The sequence below is a fragment of the Cololabis saira genome, chromosome 14 (genome assembly GCF_033807715.1).
Source record: "Cololabis saira isolate AMF1-May2022 chromosome 14, fColSai1.1, whole genome shotgun sequence".
Classification (NCBI taxonomy): Eukaryota; Metazoa; Chordata; class Actinopteri; order Beloniformes; family Belonidae; genus Cololabis; species Cololabis saira.
The window spans coordinates 40,684,290-40,707,840 of NC_084600.1; the positions used below are offsets into that span (position 1 = coordinate 40,684,290).

Genomic DNA, 23,551 nt, shown 5'->3' on the forward strand with positions numbered 1-23,551 from the left:
AGGAGAGACAGGCGGGGCGACGGCGGCCGCAGAGGGACAAACGGCAACGCTGCGCGTTTCACATGCACCGGCCAGACTCCACCACACGGGGGCGCTGTTGTCCACGCTTTTAGTGGTAATGCTGACAATACTGAGGGTTTTTTTAATATAGTTTGAAGAAACAATGATAAACATATCCATATATATACACATATACATATATCTCTCTCTATCTTTATATATACACATATACATATATCTCTCTCTCTATCTTTATATATATATATATATATATATATATATATATATATATATATATATATATTTTTTTTTTTTTTTAATAATATGAAGAAACATATATATATATATATATATATATATATATATATATATATATATATATATATATATATATATATATATATATATATATATATATATATCATATATTTATAATATTTATATAAATATATACATATACACATATAAATCTATATATATGTGTATATATATATATATATATAGGCGGGGCGACGGCGGCCGCAGAGGGACAAACGGCAACGCTGCGCGTTTCACATGCACCGGCCAGACTCCACCACACGGGGGCGCTGTTGTCCACGCTTTTAGTGGTAATGCTGACAATACTGAGGGTTTTTTTAATATAGTTTGAAGAAACAATGATAAACATATCCATATATATACACATATACATATATCTCTCTCTATCTTTATATATACACATATACATATATCTCTCTCTCTATCTTTATATATATATATATATATATATATATATATATATATATATATTTTTTTTTTTTTAATAATATGAAGAAACATATATATATATATATATATATATATATATATATATATATATATATATATATATATATATATATATCATATATTTATAATATTTATATAAATATATACATATACACATATAAATCTATATATATGTGTATATATATATATATATATATATATATATATATATATATACACACACACACACACACACACACACACACACACATATATATATATATATATATTATTTTGTTGTTTTTTATAATATGAAGAAACAATAATAAACATATATCCATATATATCTGTATATCCATAAACATCTCCATGTATATAAATATATATCCATGTATACACATATACATCTATATATATATCAGAATCAGAATCTTTTTTTATAATATGAAGAGACAATAATGAACATATATATAATAAACATATATATATATATATCCTTCCAATAATAATATCTACCTCATTCTACTGCACCTTTAACTTTTAAAATAGATCAATAGATTAAAATTGTTAAAGGAAAAGTAAAGATCATTGCTTGTTGTTTGTGTGTAAATGAAAAGATTGCCTGGGATTACATAAATACTGCTTGTTAAGGAAAAAAATGCACAATATCTTGTTTTTTGAACAAATGCAGATTAAGTTTAAAACTAGATGTATTCATGTAAAGCAACAAACTTCATTTTTAATTGTTAATATCACAGATTTAAATACGTTATATTTACATGCGCTTAAATTGATTATTTTCAGTGTACCCTTACTGAGTTTACATTTTTATTTATTTAATTTTTATTACCAACATGAAAAATACACGTATAACAAGCACCTTCACAATATACACAACAAAGAGAGGGCATAACAAGACAAGGACCTCAAGTGGGAGCTGATCATCACCTCCCAGAGCAGAGCATGTACTTCCTGCAGCAGCTGAAGAAGTTCAACCTGCCAAAGAAACTGATGGTGCAGTTCTACACCATCCTCACCTCCTCCATCACCATCTGGTTGCTGCTGTAAAGGACAGGAGCCCAACTGGGCTGAAACTTGCCCAATTTGGCAACACAGATTTAGAACATCCGCAGGACATTCTCCTCAAAACGATTAAATACACTTTTTAATTATGACTGGATACATTCCCTCTAAAATTAAGACCCTTGGATTGAGATTTAAGACAAACTAAGACATTTAAAGGCTTAATTTGATCAAAAATGGAATTTAAGATTTTTTAAGAAACCACAGCCACCCTGATAATTAGAATACAGGACTGTCTCAGAAAATTTGAATATTGTGATAAAGTTCTTTATTTTCTGTAATGCAATTAAAAAAACAAAAATGTCATACATTCTGGATTCATTACAAATCAACTGAAATATTGCAAGCCTTTTATTATTTTAATATTGCTGATTATGGTTTACAGTTTAAGATTAAGATTCCCAGAATATTTTAATTTTTTGAGATAGGATATTTGAGTTTTCTTAAGCTGCAAGCCATGATCAGCAATATTAAAATAATAAAAGGCTTGCAATATTTCAGTTGATTTGTAATGAATCCAGAATGTATGACATTTTTTTTGCATTACAGAAAATAAAGAACTTTATCACAATATTCTAATTTTCTGAGACAGTCCTGTAATTGTGGAGAGAAGAACTGTGATTCTGGTTGTAATAACATAAGTAATACATTTGGATATCTGAGAAGCACGGAGGCAGACGTATAATAAAACACTTAGACACACACACTGGTTTTGTTGAAGTTTAGTAGTTTTATTATTCACATGCTTTTTCACATTCAGGCACTGTTTCTCCCTTTTTCAGTTATATGTAAAAAAAAAAAAAGAAAAAAAAAAGATATGCTTCATTTGAGGCTGTTAGCTTGGCTGTCACTACACTCATAATTTGCTGGACTTTTCTTTATAACATCATCATCACTGGCGTCATCTGGTAATGAGCCATTAAATCTTCTCCCATCACATTAGCAGATGATGAATGTGACCAGCGTCGGTGCAGCAGCGACCCAGACACCCTTCCCGTTTAAATACCGCCTACGGTGCATTATTGGAATACAAAAAAAAGTAAAAAAAACTGGCTCCCGTTGAATAAAAAAAGATGTAAAAATTTCATTAAAAAAAAAAAAAAGGCATAAAAATATTAGTATCATTATTGCATACATAAAAAAAAATAGAGGAGAATCTGTCCTCCGTCAGTACATTTAGTGTTAGCTTGACAAAAACGTTGCCCTTTTGTTCTTTGAGGAGATTTCAGAATACGAGTGAACATAAACTAAATACATTAGTACTTTAAAAAAAAAATGTAATGTAACTAAGACATTTATTTGTAGCAGCAAAGACAGAAACATACAAGATGGTATAGAAAATCCCTATTTAGCTGTGAGGAGGATATTTGACCCAAACTCAGCTAATCTGACGTGTAAACACAAATACTATATACTATAATATCATAATACTATAATAATAATACTATATACTATAATAATAATAAAACACAACACGGATAAAAACAGAAGACACGCTGCCACATAATCGTCTCCCTGTGTTGTGACAGACGTACACGGAAATGTAATAATAAATGTGAGACAGGTCCTGGATCAGCTGGACTTGTGGATCAGCTGGATTGTGGATCAGCTGGACTTGTGGATCAGCTGGACTTGTGGATCAGCTGCTGGATTTGTGGATCAGCTGGACTTGTGGAGGGAGCTCACGGCGGTGTGGGCCCACCCCCCCAGGGAGGTGGAGAGGTTGGAGGCTCGCCGCTTGAGCTTGGAGCGGCTCAGTTTCCCGTTGGGGTCCAGCTTCCTCATCACCGGGCCCCCGGAGGTCGTCTGGCTGGAACCCGGTCTGCAACAGAGAACAGGGATCAGTGCAGGAACTACACACGCCGGGTCTGCAAGAAGTTACTCAGTTTCAACAACTTGCTTCGTTGTCTGACGTTAAAACAGAAACATTTATCAACAAGCTGGTAAATGGGAAAAGTACGGAAAGTCAGAAAGAAACAGGAGTTGGACGGAGGAGAGGAGCGTTGACATTCAGGGTTATCCATCACACGATGGCTGCAGACCTTTGTACAGCACAATTCAACACAAGGTAATTCAAAGTGCCTTACGTCAACATTAAAAGCGGCAAGACATAATTAAACAGCAAATAAAATGAAATAAAATGATAAGAAAAGAGGTAAAATAATAAGAAGCACAAAATGTTAAAAAGTAAGGGCAGTAGAGTACAGCAGGTACATCTCATTAGTTTAGTTTAGTTTATTTTTGTTTTGGTCATTTACATTAAAGATGTTTGCATATACACTGTATATATATATATATATATATATATATATATATATATATATATATATATATATATATATATATATATATATACACACACATGTACACATTTCCTTTTTTTTTTTTTAATCAAAAAAGGTATAAGCTGAAGCCTCATGGTTTATTTAGCCTATCCTTTTCAACAAAAGGCAGAAAAGGAAAAAAAGATAATAAGAAAACGAAATGAACGAACAAAACAAAGAAAATGAACAAAGAAGAGAAGAAAATAAATGTGGTCACTCGCGATTGAGGACAGCATCATTTAGACAGTTGGATATTTAATATCAAGATAATTTATATTAGTGTTCTATATTTATCTAATATTTTAGATTTATAATTTTTTTTGAATTTGTAAATTGAGCTACTTTTCTTAGTTCCTCATCCAGGCGGTCATTCTTACAATGGCATAAATTATGTTTCTATACAGTCAAAACGTAGAAAGACCGGGTCAAATACAGTATCACAAAAGTAATCTGTAACAATTCGTACGGTGAATTAAACCAATTTGACAATTCTACGTCACAATGCCTGCATTCAGGGCTTATCCATAACTTTGCGCAGTTTTAAAAAAAAAAGTATTTAATTTAAGAGTATGCTTAAACAACAAATAAAATGAAATAAAATTATAAGAAAAGGAGGTAAAATGATAAAGAGCACAAGTTGTGTAAGAAGTAAGGGCAGTAGAATCCAGCAGGTAAGTATTTAATTAAACAGTAATGTTTTGAGGCCTGATTCAGATGCAAAATTAGTGTTTCTCGCTGAGAAAAGGCCAAAAAGCAGATTTTTGTGATAACACTGTTTTAACTTCTGATTTTTGAAGGCAACCTATTGAAAATGTCAGAAAATTGAAAGGGGGAGTTGTTCTAGTTGTTTCTATTGAGTTCCATGAGTATTGGACTCAGCAAACCTTTGCACGTGTTTCAGATGCAAAATTAGTGTTTCTCGCTGAGAGAAGGCCAAAAAGCAGATTTCTGTGATAACATTGTTTTACCTTGTTTTTTGAAGGCAACCTATTTAAAATGTCAGAAAATTGAAGGGGGAAGCTGTTCTAGTTGTTTTTAGTGACTCCCTTCAGTATTGGACTCAGCAAACCATTGCACGGAGCTGACAGTTGGAGCAGACCTCAGGTCTGCAGGAAGTTTGTTCCACCGATTAGGAGCAGAATAACTGAACGCTGCCTCACAAGCCGTCCAAATCAAGCCAGATGAGCTCGGCCATGCAGCTTCATGCTTCAACATTAGTAACACGTCACTTCAGCAGTCTCGGAGAGACTATTTATTTCATTTACCTTCTCCCCTACTCCATTAGAGAGTAGTTGAAATGCCTGTTGAGAAACAAACGTGTTTAGATTCTACGGCAGCGATGTGAACAGCTGCTCATGTCTCCCTCCCGGCCGACACCCCGACTCTTCACGGATCCAACAGTTTGAATTTCAACACAGGAAGTGATGCAACAAGATCCAGAAGTTATGAGCCCATATTTGTCATTACATCTGGCTCCAGTTCCAGCTCCCACCCTGGACCCCTCCCATCCGAATACCAGCAGGACAGAGCAGGATTCAAACTGAGGCGGGAGGAATGTCGGGGGGAAGGAGGGAGTCTGGGGTTCAACAACGGCACATACTTGTGTCTCCTTTGTGCAGATAAGGAATGAATGGGAGGAAAAGGACTGATGCCTCCTCACACACAAACACACACACTACTCATCTACAGGACTGTCTCAGAAAATTAGGATATTGTGATTTTCTGTAATGCAATTACAAAAACAAAAAAAGTCATACATTCTGGATTAATTACAAATCAACTGAAATATTGCAAGCCTTTTATTATTGTAATATTGCTGATCATGGCTTACAGCTTAAGAAAACTCAAATATCCTATCTCAAAAAATTAGAATATTCTGGGAATCTTAATTTTAAACTGTAAGCCATAATCAGCAATATTAAAATAATAAAAGGCTTGCAATATTTCAGTTGATTTGTAATGAATCCAGAATATATGACTTTTTTTTTTTTTTTTTTTTTTTTTTTTTTTTTTTTTTAAATTGCATTACAGAAAATAAAGAACTTTATCACAATATTCTAATTTTCTGAGACAGTCCTGTAGTCTTTCGGTTCAGCTATCATTTTAGTTTTTATTAGTTTTAGTCACGTTCATTCTCCTTTTAGTCGTGTCAAGTTTCAGTCGACTAAAAGTCTGAGCATTTTAGTCTTATTTTAGTCAGAATTGTCCATTTTAGTCTAGTTTTAGTCAAAGATTGCATTTAACAAAACCCATTTTACAATTAAAACAAGGTTATCTTATTATTATATTATTGTTACCTTATAGACTCAAGAATACATTCATTCCAGATACAGAAGACTCTAATTTGAGTTTACAACATATTTATTTTTCCGCATTTCTCCCCGTCTTTTTCTACGACGCATTCGGTTTTCTTTTCCACGTCTATGTAGGAAAGTGGATCCAAAGATGGTTCTTCTTCTTCTCCCCCCCAGAGCAGATCCCTGCGTTTCTCTATGTAACTTTGTTTTTAATTGACGTTAACTAGAGCTCTGCGTTAACGGCATCAGCCTCTAACTCTGCAGCTGCATCTTCTGGATCTGATTCCTGCTGCAGCGACTGGGATTGAGGACTAACGTCACCCAGCAGAACTAAACCAGAGAAACTACTGAAAACATGGACATTAAACCAGAGAAACTACTGAAAACATGGACATTAAACCAGAGAAACTACTGAAAACATGGACATTAAACCAGAGGAAACTACTGAAAACATGGACATTAAACCAGAGAAACTACTGAAAACATGGACATTAAACCAGAGAAACTACTGGAAACATGGACATTAAACCAGAGAAACTACTGAAAACATGGACATTAAACCAGAGAAACTACTGAAAACATGGACATTAAACCAGAGAAACTACTGAAAACATGGACATTAAACCAGAGAAACTACTGAAAACATGGACATTAAACCAGAGAAACTACTGAAAACATGGACATTAAACCAGAGAAACTACTGAAAACATGGACATTAAACCAGAGGAAACTACTGAAAACATGGACATTAAACCAGAGAAACTACTGAAAACATGGACATTAAACCAGAGAAACTACTGAAAACATGGACATTAAACCAGAGAAACTACTGAAAACATGGACATTAAGGATCTTTGGTAGAACATTTCGTCTCGTTTTGGTCGTTTTTATTTTGTAATCTACATTTGAGTCTCGTTTTTACTCCTCTACGATATTGCATTATATATCTATTATTGTTATCGTAACATGACCAGCATTTTGTGTTGCGTCTCGTCTAGTTTTCCTCAGGTGATAAAGGTTCATTGACGACGATATTTAGTCATAATTTTCATTGACGAAAGCAACTTTAACACACACACACACACACACACACACACACACACACTACTCACCTACACACATGCCATCAATAAGAGATTTAACTTTCCTTTAATTAAAGATCATTTGAGAAAACCCCTCCCAGAAAAGCAGCGTTACCTCTTGTCCCGGCCGATGATGTCGTCGAAGGCCTTGGACAGACGCTTGAGCCTCCGAAGTCCGCTGGACACCGACTCCAGGTCCTGGTCGAACTTCCTACGACGGTTAAAAACAGAGAGATCAGAGAAACCTGCAGACATATTTATAAAAACTGAACTGAACGGGACTGGTGGGGCTCAGTCAGTCTGACCAACAACAAACTGGACTGTGCAATAACTACAATATTACATAACACTTATTTCCTTTCTAGCCATATAATTCTAATTATGGCAATGCACTTTTTATTTTTGTTATCTTTATATCAAGTATAACATTACTATTTACTGAAGCGTACTCTTAAATTAAATACCTGCTGTACTGCCCTTACTTTTTATTATTTTACCTCTTTTCTTTTCTCATTTTATTTGTTATTTACTGTTTAATTGTGTCTTGCTGCTTTTAATGTTGATGTAAAGCACTTTGAATTATCTTGTGTTGAATTGTGCTATACAAATAAACTTGCCTTTATATGGGTGTTTGTTTTTTTGGGGTGTTTTATTTGTACAGGACTGTCTCAGAAAATTAGAATACCGTATTTTGATAAAGTCCTTTATTTTCTGTAATGCAAAAATGTCATACATTCTGGATTCATTACAAATCAACTGAAATATTGCAAGCCTTTTATTATTTTAATATTGCTGATCATGGCTTACAGCTTAAGAAAACTCAAATATCCTATCTCAAAAAATTTGAATATCCTGGGAATCTTAATCTTAAACTGTAAGCCATAATCAGCAATATTAAAATAATAAAAGGCTTGCAATATTTCAGTTGATTTGTAATGAATCCAGAATGTATGACATTTTTTTTTTTTTTTTTTTTTTTTTTTTTTTTTTAAATTGCATTACAGAAAATAAAAGGACTTTATCACAATATTCTAATTTACTGAGACAGTCCTGTATACGACAGTGAGATGGAGATGTCAGTTTCCCCGAGGGAATCTCCCAAAGGGATGAATAAAGTCGTCGGGATCTGAATCTGGATCTGGATCTGGATCTGGACGTAGCAGACGGCGGTGACTCACAGCGTCTGGTTCTGACTGCTGGGGGAAGCGAAGGGGCTCCGCAGCGCCGCCATCCGGACCAGCTGCCTCCTGCCGCCGCCCGCCTTCACCCCGCGGACGGAGGCCTCGGGGGTCTTCCTGCCCCTGCGGCCGGGGGTGCGGCCGGGCGTTCGCCCGGGGGTGCGGCCGGGTGTGGCTGCAGATCTGGGCGTCCCGGCCCGGCCGGGGGTCCGACTCGGGGTGCAGGACGACGACGCATCTTCCCCCCGACCGGGCGTCTGCACCAGACACTCCTCCTGGGAAAACTCCCTGGTCCTCTGGAACCGCTGGAGGATACGGAAGAGTATTAGGGCCAGGCAGGAGAAAAATACAAATAATGTTTTAGAGGAGGAAAACATTTTTTAAATGATGCACTTCGAGAAAAAAGTCGAAATGTCGAGATTAATGTTGAAGTACAATTTCGAGAAAAAATTCAAAATGTAGAGAAAAAAGTCAAAATTTCGTGAATAAAGTTGAAAAAAGGCAAAAGTTCGACTTTATTCTTGAAATTGTATTTCAACATTAATATTGACATTTCAACTTTTTTCTCAACATTTCGACTTTTTTCCCGAAATTGTACTTCAAGATTTTTTTTAAATTATGCACTTCGAGAAAGTTGAAATGTCGAGATTAAAAGGAGCTGTATGTAAGAGCAATAATAAAACGAATCATAAAATTACCCCGATATGTCAGACATTTAAAAATCATGTTCATTTCAAATAACTTATGTCACTGACAACAGCTCTCAAGCCAGGATATTCCAGTTTAAAAAGAGGAGTTGCAGCCCTCAACTGATGTTTATGTTGTCATTTTTTGTTTTGGCCTGAAGCTCCACCCTCCACCTATCTCCCAATCACCAAGTCAGTATTGTTTCTGAAGCTCCACCCTCCACCTATCTCCCAATCACCAAGTCAGTATTGTTTCTGAAGCTCCACCCTCCACCTATCTCCCAATCACCAAGTCAGTATTGTTTCTGAAGCTCCACCCTCCACCTATCTCCCAATCACCAAGTCAGTATTGTTTCTGAAGCTCCACCCTCCACCTATCTCCCAATCACCAAGTCAGTATTGTTTCTGAAGCTCCACCCTCCACCTATCTCCCAATCACCAAGTCAGTATTGTTTCTGAAGCTCCACCCTCCACCTATCTCCCAATCACCAAGTCAGTATTGTTTCTGCATCCGGGTTGCCAGCTCGGCTGTAATTATGGCAGCCATGGCAGCCTACGTTCCTGCTGCATTCTGCAGCCTACCTGGCAACCTCTGGTCGGGGGGAGGAGGGGGAGGGTACACGCCGCTCAACAATATTTTGAAAGTGACTGCAGTACCAGTTTTGGCCATTTCTTACAGACGGCTCCTTTAATGCTGAAGTACAATTTCGAGAAAAGTGTATTTCATTTTTTTTTCTCTGTAATGTATTTCAACTTTATTCTCGAAATTTCGACTTTATTCTTGAAATTGTATTTCAACATTCTTCTTCTTCTTCTTCTTCTTCTCCTCCTTTCAGCTTAAAGCAGCACAACGGAACTTTCAGCTTTGTTGAGTTTGGCGCCTCCTTTGGAGAAAAATCGGTAGTGCTTTACCAGAAAGAACACTCCATTTCCCATGAGCACCAGCGCGTACTGCCGGAAAACCCCCGTCCCCGCCGCTGCATTTGTTTTGATGAGAGGAGACGGACTTTCAAAACGACTTTTCTGTTTTCAGCGGTCGTTTGCAGGATGGATAATGAAGAGGTAATGTATCTATTTTTGGCTAAACAATATAATATGACGATGTTGAAAAACACTAAGTTCAAATTGGTTTTATTAAGTTGTTTCAGCGAGATAATGCGCCCTACAAACTCATACGCTCTGCACCTTTTTCCTGTCACGTTTTTTAGAGGGACTTCGTCATAAATTAGTAGTCCAACATACTTACTGACAAAATAAAAAAATACTTTATAACCTGTGAATAACTGAATGCCCATTCCTTATATTTTGCAGATCAGCCCTGCACAATTTTACAGCTCTCAGGAAAAATACTAGAAATGTTCTATACATTTTCTTTGCATTGCATTATTTCCTCTAGTGCTGTAATTCTATTCAATTGTATTATTATTTTATAAAGCTTCCTCATTGCGAATTACACATTTTTATGATCACTATTATTTCTCTGTCTGTTGTTGATATTGTCAGTAATTTTAGAATTACCAAAACCCAAGACGAATCCCCAGTACTATGTAAAAACATTCAAATTTTGATTCTTATTGATCATAGAATTCTACATTTACATTTGTATCATAACAATTCTGTCTCTTGTTTTATCAGGAATCTGCTGTTCGTGAGAACACCTCTACCTCTGCATCATCAGAGTTTGAACCCCCACAAAGACAGAACCGACACGCAGCATATATATCATATATATATGCATATATATACATATCGCCAGTTTGTGCTCTGGCAGCATGATGTTTGGAAAATAAGAGACACCTTTCCAGACCCAATGGGACAGTACACTGGTTTCAGGGCTCCCCGTCTTCTCTAGAATGGAACCTTTATGAGGATTACTGCAAATATTTTGATATTGTTTTTTTTTTTGTTCCATTTTTTCCTGTACAGTTGTTTTTGTGTGTTTTAAAATAAAGACATTTGTGCAAAACAAGACAGACTTTTATTTACACACCTTTCAGAAAATAGAACATTCTTGAACTTTGTCATTTGCATAGTGATAGCAGTTATCCCATACATACTTATTATAAACAATAAGTAATCTGTATCACAGTAGCAGTAATGAACAACTGTATGACAGGATAAATTACTGTGAATAAAGTAAACAAGTGTAAATAGAGTAGTAGAAAAATAAACTAAAAATAATGAACTGATAATAAAAACTGAACTATGAAACAGTAAGAAGTTACTGTAAATAAATACAATGACTATAGTAGCAGTAGCATCTTGTGTCCATCCATGTTTCGTGCTGGGAGAGTCCGCGTGCGATTCACTGCTGGAGTAGGAGAACCTTCCCTGATGATTCACTGCTGGAGTGTAGGAGAACCTTCCCTGCATGAGGATGTGATTCTGGAAGTTTTCCAGATCTGATGTAGTCCTGCAGAGTGTGAGAATAAAGATACAAAAAACATTATGTCTTTCTGATAATTACTGACCTATAAATCATTCAACATATTTTGTTGATCACAAGTTTGAATTTTTTTCTTTGTTGAAGTCACTGTAATTATGCAGAAAGTAAAAGCAAGTAATGTATAGCTATAGAAAAATTAGAGAAATGTATATATTTATACACTCACAAGATAAAACGACACATTATAAACACCATAAGGTTTATTTTACTACTCTTGTTATTATTTTAATATAATTCCAACAAAGTACATTTATTTTATATGCTTATATGGTGTTTATATTGTATTTTTTTCATCTGGAAGTGTATACTTTGCCTATATATTTCATTTTTCTGGCTATATTTTACTATATCTACAAATTTGTTGCTTTTACCATCAGTGTATAAGTATCTGTATATACAGACCTGAAGAGTCAAAAGGTTTACATAGATATTGACATTTGATACAGTAGCAACACTTACAGCAGCTGTAGTAGTTTCAGGATAATTGTTTTTGTAAAACACACTGACATAGGTGTTGACAAAAGTGCATACCTGGAGGTGATGAACGTCTTTACATCCTTCAACCATCTCGTCCAAGACGACGGCGCTACAAGGGCTTGTAGCGAGAGAACGCCGGGCCAATGTTTATTCTCCACCGGGCATTTAGCTTGTTACTCTCCCACTTTCTTTTTTTCGCCTCCTCCGCTCCGTAAAAACTTTTATTTTCTTCGTTTTTTTCGCTGCTTCGGCCATGATACCAGCTCCTCGTTTAGCTCAACACCAGCTTCTGCTGAGCTCAGCCTCTGCGCTCCAAGCCCCGCCCATTTTTGTCTCGACTACGAATCGGGAAGGAGGGGGAAGTGACGTATGTGCCGTAAAGCAGTCAAAGTCGTAAAATTTGTAGTTTTTTAGTGTGGCAGGGTTCCTACCATGCTCCTCAAAGTTACATAGTGCCAGTGAATGCGATACAGACCCCTCAGATCATGACAGAGGTGTCATTAAACCTGTTGGAAGTTGATGTACCATCACAATGACTCTGGAAATATGATATTAAGGTGGAAAAGTTACGTAGTGTCGCTTTAAGGATGAAGAATGTTGAAATATAATTTCAAGAATAAAGTAAAAATTTCGTGAATAAAGTCGAAATTTCGTGAATAAAGTTGAAATAGAGGGTACGCATTGACGTCACTTTCCCTCTGGACCAGCCCCCTTACTCACACTGAGTGGCTGCAACTAGTTGGGAAAAGCCGGGATAACAGCCGATTATCGGCTTAAATTAGCGTCAGTTGGACTTGATAGTGACCCGTACAGTTACCCCAAGAACCAGTGGTCCATGGACATTAATATTTGGTACAGTTACCAAGAACCAGTGGTCCATGGACATTAATATTTGGTACAGTTACCAAGAACCAGTGGTCCATGGACATTAATATTTGACCACAAATCCAGTTTCCTGATATTTATATGTACTTAATTTCTACGCCGGGGAAATGCACGAAGCAAAGCTTGAAGGCATACAAAAGTCTTGGCGCTCGGTCCGACTTCAAGGCAGGATTTGTTGTAGAAATTAAAGTGATGAGGACACCAAACTTTATGATTTGACCGTTTAACGTTAGCTACCCAAAAATCCAACATTACTGATACAAAATCGGAACCGCAAATCCACGTTTCGGTGCCTGGAATCCAGTTATTTCTGTGAATTGCAGCGATCTATTTGTCTCTTTTAGGCTTATTTTTCGGCAGTCTGTAAAACGATAACTCAGATTTCTTGCTAAATCTATGAGTACAGTCGATCGCACAACAGCTCTTTCCCATTTTAGATGTTTTCCAGTTGCTCAAACTGAAAGTTTACGCTGACACTCAGTCTTTCTGACACTCAATGGGCGTAACCCGCCGTGAAGTCGCATCTGTGACGTCATGCGACTTCCCTCTATAGGTCGAAGGAAGGAGAAGGACGAGGAGGGAACGTTAAAGGGGACCTATTATGAAAACCAGGTTTTCTCTGTCTTTAACATATATAAAGTGGTCTCCCCTCAGCCTGCCAACTCAGAGAAGGAGGAAAGCAACCAAATTCTGCAGTGTCTGTACAGCCGTCCAGTGTGATGTGGATCTACGAGCCGTTCAGATTCTGCTCCCGTCGTTACGTAACCAAAATGTGATCTAAATCGGTTGGCCTCCGATGTGTGAAACCACGCCCACAACTAACTCCACCGGCCGGAGCTTCCGCCATTTTTTCGTAGCGGTGTATCACGACATTCAAGCAGCCAATCAGCACAGAGCCTCATTATCAAAGCCCCGCCCACTCAGAATCCCGCATAGATAATGAGATCATAGCAGGGGTCGGCAACCCAAAATGTTGAAAGAGCCATATTGGACTAAAAATTTTGAGAAAAAAGTCGAAATGTCGAGAAAAAAAGTAAAAATGTTGAGATTAAAAAGGAAAGGAAAAAGGAAGAAAAAAAAGAGAAAAGAAAAAAGGAGGAAGAAATAAGAAAAAAACGAAGAATAAAAGAAAAAAGGAAAAAAAAAAAAAAAGAAGAAAAAGGAAAAAAAGAAAAAAAAAGAAAAAAAGTTCAAACATTTTTGAAAAAGCTCCAGGAGCCACTAGGGCGGCGCTAAAGAGCTGCATGCGGCTCTAGAGCCGCCGGTTGCCGACCCCTGGGTTAGAGAATGGGAAGATAAAGACATGGCTCAGAGGCTGAATTTCTAATTTATTTAGCAAAAACAATCAAAAGCTTGTTTTTAAGACATTCAAGGCCTCTTTAAAATAGGCATTAGATGCAATAATAGGTCCCCTTTAAGGAAAAGAGAGTGATACACAGATCCACAGGGGAAAATGAGAAGAAGTCCCACCTGGTACATCCCGTTGATGGAGGTCTTGGCGCTGCGCGTCAGCGTGCGCACCGCGCCGACCTTGGGCGGCTCCTTGGCGGGTTCCCAGCTCGGGTTCTCGGGTTCCCAGGTGGGGTTCTCGGGGAGGGAGTTGGCCTGGACGGAGCGCAGCGGCAGCCGTTTCCGCAGAGACATCCGGAGGGAGTTCAGGGACGAGGACGAGCGGAGCTTCCTGAAGCGATCCGGGGCCTCCGGGGAGAACTCGGCCTCGTCGGACTCGTCCAGGACCGTGTGGGCCCTCCAGACCCCGACCACAGCGCGACCAAGCCCGTCCATCACCGCACAGCCTGCACCGGAGCCAGGAAACACAAAACTGCTCTTTATTATAGGACAACAATAATACAAATCATATAACGTGATTTCTGGACTATAAGCCGCTACTTTTTTCATAGGTTTTGAACCATGCAGCTTATACAAAGGTGCAGCTATTCTGTGGATTTTTCTTCCACCGCTCGGGGCGCTCTAACCGGAATTAGAATCAAAACTAAGACAAAATAAATGCAAAGAAGAATACACTACTTCTTCTTTAGCAGATAGAAGTAGGTAGAAGCAGATTTCAAACATAAATAGATAAATAAATACCGGTTATTTTGTCTTGGTTCTGTCCCGTTTTAATCAGCAAAGTTGCTGCCGTGTTAAAAGACACTGTTAGGAAAGATTTATTTAGGTACAAACATGTACATCATTTACAGTTCAGAATCCTTCTGTACATGTATTTAATATCTAATCTAACATAAATATCTGCGGCTTGCATATCTTTTTTTAATTATTTTTTTAAAAATAGAGCGGATGCAGCTTATAGTACAGAAAATACGGTAATTCAAAGTGCTTTACATCAACATTAAAAGCGGCAAGACATAATTAAACAGCAAATAACAAATAAAATGAAATAAAATGATAAGAAAAGGGGTAAAATAATAAGAAGCACAAGTTGTTAAAAAGTAGGGGCAGTAGAGTACAGGAGGTTCATCTCATTCTTACAATGTCAAGAATTACGTTTCTATACGGTCAAGACGTACAAAGACCGGGTCAAATACAGTATTACAGGCCAACATCCTTGCACGCAAGTTCAGCATGTGCTCAGAAGCTGTGAAGATTAATCTTTAGCAGATAGAAGTAGAAGCAGATTTCAAACAGATAAATAGATAAATAAATACCGGTTATTTTCTCTTGGTTCTGTCCCGTTTTAATCAGCAAAGTTGCTGCCGTGTTAAAAGACACTGTTAGGAAAGATCTATTTAGGTACAAACATGTACATCATTTACAGTTCAAAATCCTTCTGTACATGTAGCAAATATCACAATAAATATCTGCGGCTTGCATATCTTTTTTTTTTTTTTTAAATACAGCGGATGCGGCTTATAGTCCAGAAAATACGGTATGTATACGTGTTTTTTAAAGGAAGAAGAAATTTTCCCTTCGAGTCCCACAATGGGGAAATTCTTTTCTCTGCCCATTTGACCCATTTTGTAGTTGAACTAGCAGACCACTGCTTAACCCCTTAACCCTTACTGCCCGGGGAGCAGTAAGGGTTAAGGGCCTTGCTCAGGGGCCCAAGGTGGTTGACTTTTGGTTGCAATCCAGGGGCTTGGAGTCCTCCAGACTCCAACCCTCCTCTGTAACCACTAGGCTACCACCAGAGAACAAGGGAACATCTCAAAAATTATTCATGCAATAAAAAAAGTACATAGAGAAAAAGCACAACACGAATATTAGGGTCACTGGAAGAGTATTACTGTCACTGGAGAAAAAGGAAAACACAGCTCGGAGACTGAAGTCTGAATTTTTTTCTCAGATATTTTTCTCCAGGGACCCCAATACCCTTCCAATGATTGTAATACTCTTCCACTGACACCAATACTATCCCAGTGACCCTAATACTCTCCAACTGATCCTAATACACTTCCAGCGATCTTAATACTCTTGCAGTGACCGTAATAGTCTTTCAGTGACCCTGATACTCTCCCAGTGATCCTAATACTCTTGCAGTGATCCTAATAATCTTTCAGCGACACTAATACTCTTCCAGTGATCCTGAAACTTTTCCAGTGACCCTAATACTCTCCAACTGATCCTAATACACTTCAGGTGACCCTAATACTCTTCCACTGACACCAATACACTTCCAGTGATCTTAATACTCTTCCAGTGACCCTAATATTCTTCTAAGGACCCTAATACTATTCCAGTGACCCTGATATTCTCCTGTAAATAATAGAAGATTTTATTTATCTCCCAGAGGAGAAATTCAGTCGTGCAGCAGCCAAAACACACACACACTTTATACAAAAAAATTAAAATAGAAATAACCAATAAGTGGTTAAATAATAAAAAGAGCAATATAAAAAATAGAAAAAGAGTATGTACAAGAGAGAAAAAAATAGTAAACACCAAAAAAAAATGGATAATATTTACAAAAAATTTACAAATATTTTCAAAAATACTTGAGGTATAATATAAATATAATAATAATATAATATAAATAACCCTTACAGCTCACAGGCTTGTGCATATTCAACAGTTTCTCACAGAGAGGAACACACTAAGAAACAGAAAAACTGAACATTTTTAACAGCTCAGGGACAGAGAAAGGTGAAAACACCTGACCCTGCAGCTTTAACCTCTTTAACCTGCAGCTCCTGGTTTTAGTCTGGGCAGGACAAAGATCCAGCAGACTGCTGTTTTTATCCCTCAGATAACTCCAAACAAAACAGCCAGAGCAGGAAACTACAGGGCCTTTATGCCTTAAACAGGAATGAGTTTTACATTCCAGGGAAAGCTCGTCCGGCAGGAACAATAGGTTTTGTGGATCACCACGCCCAGAACTGTTGGTTAAAGTTTCCCTGGATGTAAACGTGGATGATCCCAGAGAACCGCTCTCTAAAAGTTCACTTTCAGACACGACTCCGGCACAAACTCCGTCACAAAAGCATGAACCGACTCGACAACTTACCTGAAAGTAGAGCTTGAGAGAGTGGTGTGTTTTCCTGCAGACAGTTTTCCTGCAGTTTGAATTTGGCGCTGGAGCAGCAGATGGACATTCCTCGCTAAGCCACGCCCCTTACGTAAACCGGTGACGTAAGACGTCGCGTCACGTGGACGGCGCACTTTTTTTTAATTTTATTTTATTTTATTTTTTATTTTGATTTTTTTAAAACTTTATCTAAAAGAATTATCACAAAATAGTATACAGGAACAGTATACAAATAAAATACAGAATATGTACCAGGGGTGATGTTTGTTATTCAAGAAGATTATACATATTACACAAGTCTACAGTTTTAATAGCCTTTTCATTTGTTGATTTAGTGATTAATTTTAAGTAAAGTTCAATTTCTTTCTGGAAAACATAAAAGCAAGGGGTTTTCCTTGAAAATTTACTCTTATGAATATGAAATTTGGCAAAAAATAGAAACAGATTTATCAAAAAGTAACATTTTCCTTCTTTCTTAGGGAAACAATGGAAACCAAAAACAACATTTTCCCAATGTAAATTAAAATCTATAGCAAAAGAGTCAATAATAAATTTGCTAAGATCTGCCCATAGTTTTTTCGAATGAGAGTAAAGCCAGAATAAATGAACAACTGTTTCTGGATGAAAATTACAGAAGGAACAATTTGTATTAATGTCCTCTTTTTTATTTTATTGAACACAATTTATAAACAAAAACTACGGAGGAGTATTAGGGCCTGAAGGAGAAAAAATATTTGAGAGGGGAAGATTATTTTTTTATTGTGCACTTGTGAAATGTCGAGAAAAAAGTCAAAATGTCGAGATTAATGTTGAAATACAATTTCAGGAATAAAGTCAAAATTTCCCTTTTCCTCAACATTTCAACTTTATTCACGAAATTTTGACTTTTTTCGCCAACATTTCGATTTTTTTCTCGAAATTGTACTTTAACATTAATCTCGACATTGCAACTTTTTTCACTAGATTTTGACTTTTTTCTCAACATTTCAACTTTATCCACGAAATTTCGACTTTTTTCTCAAAATTTCGACTTTTTTCTCGAAATTGTACTTCAACATTAATGTCGACATTTCGACTTTTTTCTCGACATTTCGACTTTTTTCCTCAAAGTGCATAATGAAAAAAAATCTTCCTCCACTAAAATATTATTTTTATTTTTTTCCTGCCTGGCCTTAATACTCTTCCGTAGATTTGTCAAATGTATCTATGTAAAAGATAATATTTGAGATTTCTAATTTTGGGGGACGCCGCATTCTCTTAGCTGAAATATTTCATTCAAGGCTTCACAGGTTTTATTATACAAAAAAGTCCTACATTTCAAATGGATGGCAAATATTCCTGTACGGATTTTATGTTATTTATTAAGGTTTAATTTTAATAAAATACAATTGAACCAATAGATTCAAAGTAGCTTAAAGACCTTTTCAACAGCACTTAAAGACAGGGAATGGTAATCTTTTAAGGCAAAGTTTTTACAATATATTTAACCATTCCAATAAAATAGGATGTTTATTGATGATTTTTTTTTTACTTTTACATTTAATTCTCATGATGTTATACAGTATGTATATAGGGAAGTGGGGTTTGTGTGAGGGGTGGGGGGTTTGGGCCCTGTTTTAACTTTTTAAATTGTACAATTTTTAAACACGTAAAAAACTTTGTGCTACATATAATGTATGAAAAGTGCTTTATTAGTAAAGTTTGATTGATTGATTGATTGATTGATTGATATTACTGGGTAGAGAGATGGTTCTTTGTAGATACATTCATACATTTCAATATCCCACTATCATCACCGTGGTGACTAATTCATTTGTACATCTGTCAAATATGGATTGCAATTTTCTTCTTGTCTGGTTCGTTACCGTTAAATTGCATTTTTGAAAACAAATGTGTTTGAATAATACAGAATATATTATATCTATATCAGCAAAGTTAATATTTACAATAGGGGACATTGTTTAGGGTCATGGGGGTATTGAAAGTTATTCCTGTTCCCTGATCCAGGAAGGTTGTCGGTTCACTGCAGAGCCACAGAGACAAGCGATAGTATGTGTTTATATGATCTATGAAAAGATGCCAGAGTACGTGAAGAAAACCCGCAGGCATGAGAACAACATGTGGATCTACAAAGACAGAAGAGCTGATGTTCTCTGCTTGGGAGAAGCATCTCATCGGCATAACTGCCCTCCATTGTTCTTAGAGTTTGTTGTGTTGCTTTTTCCCTCCTTTTCTCTTTCTCCTTGGCCTGAGGCTTTTTCTCCCACTAAAGAAGTTGCATGCCATTGTTTATTCAATAATCACTCACGGGTCATGCTCCGGGTCTCTGGAAACCACCTAGAGATAATTTATACTGTAATGGACTCAATATAAATAAGGCTGAGTTGAATTGATTTGAAGAAAAAGTGTAAAACTGTAAAGATATGGAGCCAAAAAGCATCATCCTTCATCCTAGATGAATTCTCTTAGTGAATAACACTCTCATCTTCACACTAGTCATGCAATTAAATCAATATTTAATGGATATTCAAGCAGTTCAATGGGAATGATGGCTTTTCCTGTCAGCGGTGTTGGACGGCATCTCTGCAGACAATCCTGCCGTCTTTGTTGGTGGATGTTGCCAGAAACTGGAAATTACTTTTCTTTTATCCCCCCTTGAATTAAATAGGAAATTATTCCTCACATCTACCCTGTTTGTCAAGTATAAAAACATAACTTGTGTTTCTGTGATTCTGCAGACACAGTGATGTTTGTCATTTTCATATATTAACATCTGATTATGAGCCTTTATTTGCACATTTACACATGAATGGCACACACACACATGCACACACACACACACACACACACACACACACACACACACACACACACACACACACACACACACACACACACACACACACACACACACACACACAGACACACACACACACACACACACACACACACACGGTATACATATAGAGAAACACATCCTATATCTATATATGTAACAGGTGTAGAAAATGGATGGATGGATGGATGGATGGATGGATGGATGGATGGATAGATGATGGATAGATGGATGATAGATGATGGATAGATGGATGGATGATGGATGGATGGATGGAAGGATGATGGATGGATGATGGATGGATGATGGATGGATGGATGATGGATGGATGGATGGATAGATGATGGATAGATGGATGATGGATGGATGATGGATGGATGATGGATGGATGGATGATGGATGGATGGATGGATAGATGATGGATAGATGGATGATGGATGGATGATGGATGGATGGATGATGGATGATGGATAGATGGATGGATGATGGATGGATGGATGGAAGGATGGATGGATGATGGATGGATGGATGATGGATGGATGATGGATGGATGATGGATAGATGGATGGATAGATGGATGGATGGATGATGGATGGATGATGGATGGATGGATGGATAGATGATGGATAGATGGATGGATGATGGATGGATGGATTGATGGATGATGGATGGATAGATGATGGATGGATAGATGGATGGATGATGGATGGATGATAGATGGATGGATGATGGATGGATAGATGATGGATGATGGATGGATGATGGATGGAGGGATGGATGGATGATGGATAGATGGAGGGATGATGGATGGATGATGGATGATGGATGACGGATGGATGATGGATGGATGATGGATGACGGATGGATGATGGATGGAGGGATGGATGATGGATGGATGATGGATAGATGAAGGGATGATGGATGGATGATGGATGCATGGATGGATCGATGGATCATGGATGGATGGATGGATAGATGGATGATGGATAGATGGATGGATGATGGATGATGGATGGATAGATAATGGATGGATAGATGGATGGATGGATAGATGATGGATGATGGATGGATGATGGATGATGGATGGATGGATGGATGGATGGATGGATGATGGTTGGATGGATGATGGATGATGGATGGATGGATGATGGATGATGGGTGGATAAATGGATGGATGATGGATGGATGGATGGATGATGGATGATGGATGGATGATGGATGGATGATGGATGGATGATGAATGGATGGATGATGGATGGATGGATGGATGGATGGATGGATGGATGGATGGATGGATGGATGGATGGATGATGGATGGATGATGGATGGATGATGGATGATGGATGGATGATGGATGGATGATGAATGGATGGATGATGGATGATGGATGGATGATGGATGGATGGATGGATGATGGATGGATGATGGATGGATGGATGATGGATGGATGATGGATGGATGATGGATGGATGATGGATGGATGGATGATGGATGGATGGATGGATGATAGATGGATGGATGATGGATGGATGGATGATGGATGGATGATGGATGGATGATGGATGGATGATGGATGGATGGATGATGGATGGATGGATAGATGGATGGATGATGGATGGATGATGGATGGATGGATGGATTGATGGATGATGGATGGATAGATGATGGATGGATAGATGGATGGATGATGGATGGATGATGATGGATGATGGATGGATGGATGATGGATGGATGGATGGATGATGGATGGATGGATGATGGATGGATGATGATGGATGATGGATGGATGTGTGACAGTAACTCACCAGCAGATGGCCCCATAGACCAGTGTGTGAGTTACTTTCCACAGCTGCAGTGATTAGAGACGTTATCTTTATTTTATTCTTATGAAGCAGTTCAATTTATTCCCTGTAACCGTTAATCTACTTCTCCATATTTTACAGAAACGTGTAGTGCATTAAAATGTTAATAATATAATAATATATGCTGGTAAAAAGGTTTCAGGCTCCTACAGCATCCCGTGACGTCACAGTGACGTGACGAGGCAAAAATCGGTTTGTCATTCAAGGCCATTCTGGACGACATAAAAGGACGATTCGTCCTTGACGACACAGTCATCACAAAGCAATCTGAGCATTTAATCATATAAAAACATCTATATTGTAGCAATATTTATAGAGACTTCAAATTTAAGTTTTCACATGAATCAAACCAAATAAGAAGATTTCTGATCAGTGATTCAAAGCTGCAAGAACGAGCAACATTTCACAGTAAAAGGCTCAAATCCGAGATTAAACGTGTGGTATTTCCGATCACTGGTTGGGCCTGAGGTCACGGCTGCCTGCTGCTCACATCACATTGTTTTATGTGAGTTTCTTGAGTGATTTATTCCAGACGTGTAGACCTTGACCTTCACAACCCTGCAGTCCTTGTCCCCTCGTCACATAAAGAGTAAATGTATAACATGATTTTAACAAGGCTCCACTGTTTTGGTGAGTCAGCAGCTAAAGTTCAGTATAGATGTGGAAACAAGAGATCAAAAATGTCTTCTGATTGTGAATGCTTGTGAAAAAGTTAATTGCTATTCCTTTAGCTCATAACAAAGCTTCTTGGCAATATTATTTTTGTCTGTCTGTCTCAGAAAATTTGAATATTGTGATAAAGTTCTTTATTTTCTGTAATGCAATTAAAAAAACAAAAATGTCATACATTCTGTATTCCTTACAAATCTACTGAAATATTGCAAGCCTTTTATTATTTTAATATTGCTGATTATGGTTTACAGTTTAAGATTAAGATTCCCAGAATATTCAATTCTTTTGAGATAGGATATTTGAGTTTTCTTAAGCTGTAAGCCATGATCAGCAATATTAAAATAATAAAAGGCTTGCAATATTTCAGTTGATTTGTAATGAATCCAGAATGTATGACATTTTAGTTTTTTTAATTGCATTACAGAAAATCACAATATTCTAATTTTCTGAGACAGTCCTGTAGAGTTCTGAACCGACCAGAGGAAGACAGACA

General features: G+C 37.2%; 1 protein-coding gene and 1 long non-coding RNA gene across 2 annotated transcripts; both read right to left on the reverse strand.

Annotated features, from left to right (window-relative positions):
- Positions 1 to 3,290: 3,290 nt before the first annotated feature.
- Positions 3,291 to 17,755, reverse strand: LOC133459384 (putative uncharacterized protein DDB_G0290521). Its single transcript, XM_061739276.1, has 5 exons — positions 17,668 to 17,755; positions 14,676 to 15,001; positions 8,712 to 9,016; positions 7,649 to 7,744; positions 3,291 to 3,652 (listed from the first exon to the last, which is right to left on the reverse strand). The coding sequence occupies exons 1-5, from the start codon at positions 17,753 to 17,755 to the stop codon at positions 3,490 to 3,492; spliced, it is 978 nt and encodes a 325-aa protein (XP_061595260.1). The 3' UTR covers positions 3,291 to 3,489.
- On the reverse strand, positions 11,612 to 12,513 carry LOC133459321 (uncharacterized). The gene is made up of 3 exons (XR_009784047.1): positions 12,375 to 12,513; positions 11,760 to 11,810; positions 11,612 to 11,723 (listed from the first exon to the last, which is right to left on the reverse strand). It is a non-coding gene; the product is annotated as an uncharacterized LOC133459321 (long non-coding RNA).
- Positions 17,756 to 23,551: the final 5,796 nt, after the last annotated feature.

Coding starts and splice junctions, on each gene's coding strand:
- LOC133459384 (XM_061739276.1), bottom strand. CDS start 17,755: ATGTCCATCTGCTGCTCCAGCGCCAAATTCAAACTGCAGGAAAACTGT. Junction 15,002..17,667: donor CTCTCAAGCTCTACTTTCAG/GTAAGTTGTCGA, acceptor GCTCCGGTGCAG/GCTGTGCGGTGATGGACGGG. Junction 7,745..8,711: donor AGCAGTCAGAACCAGACGCT/GTGAGTCACCGC, acceptor TAACCGTCGTAG/GAAGTTCGACCAGGACCTGG.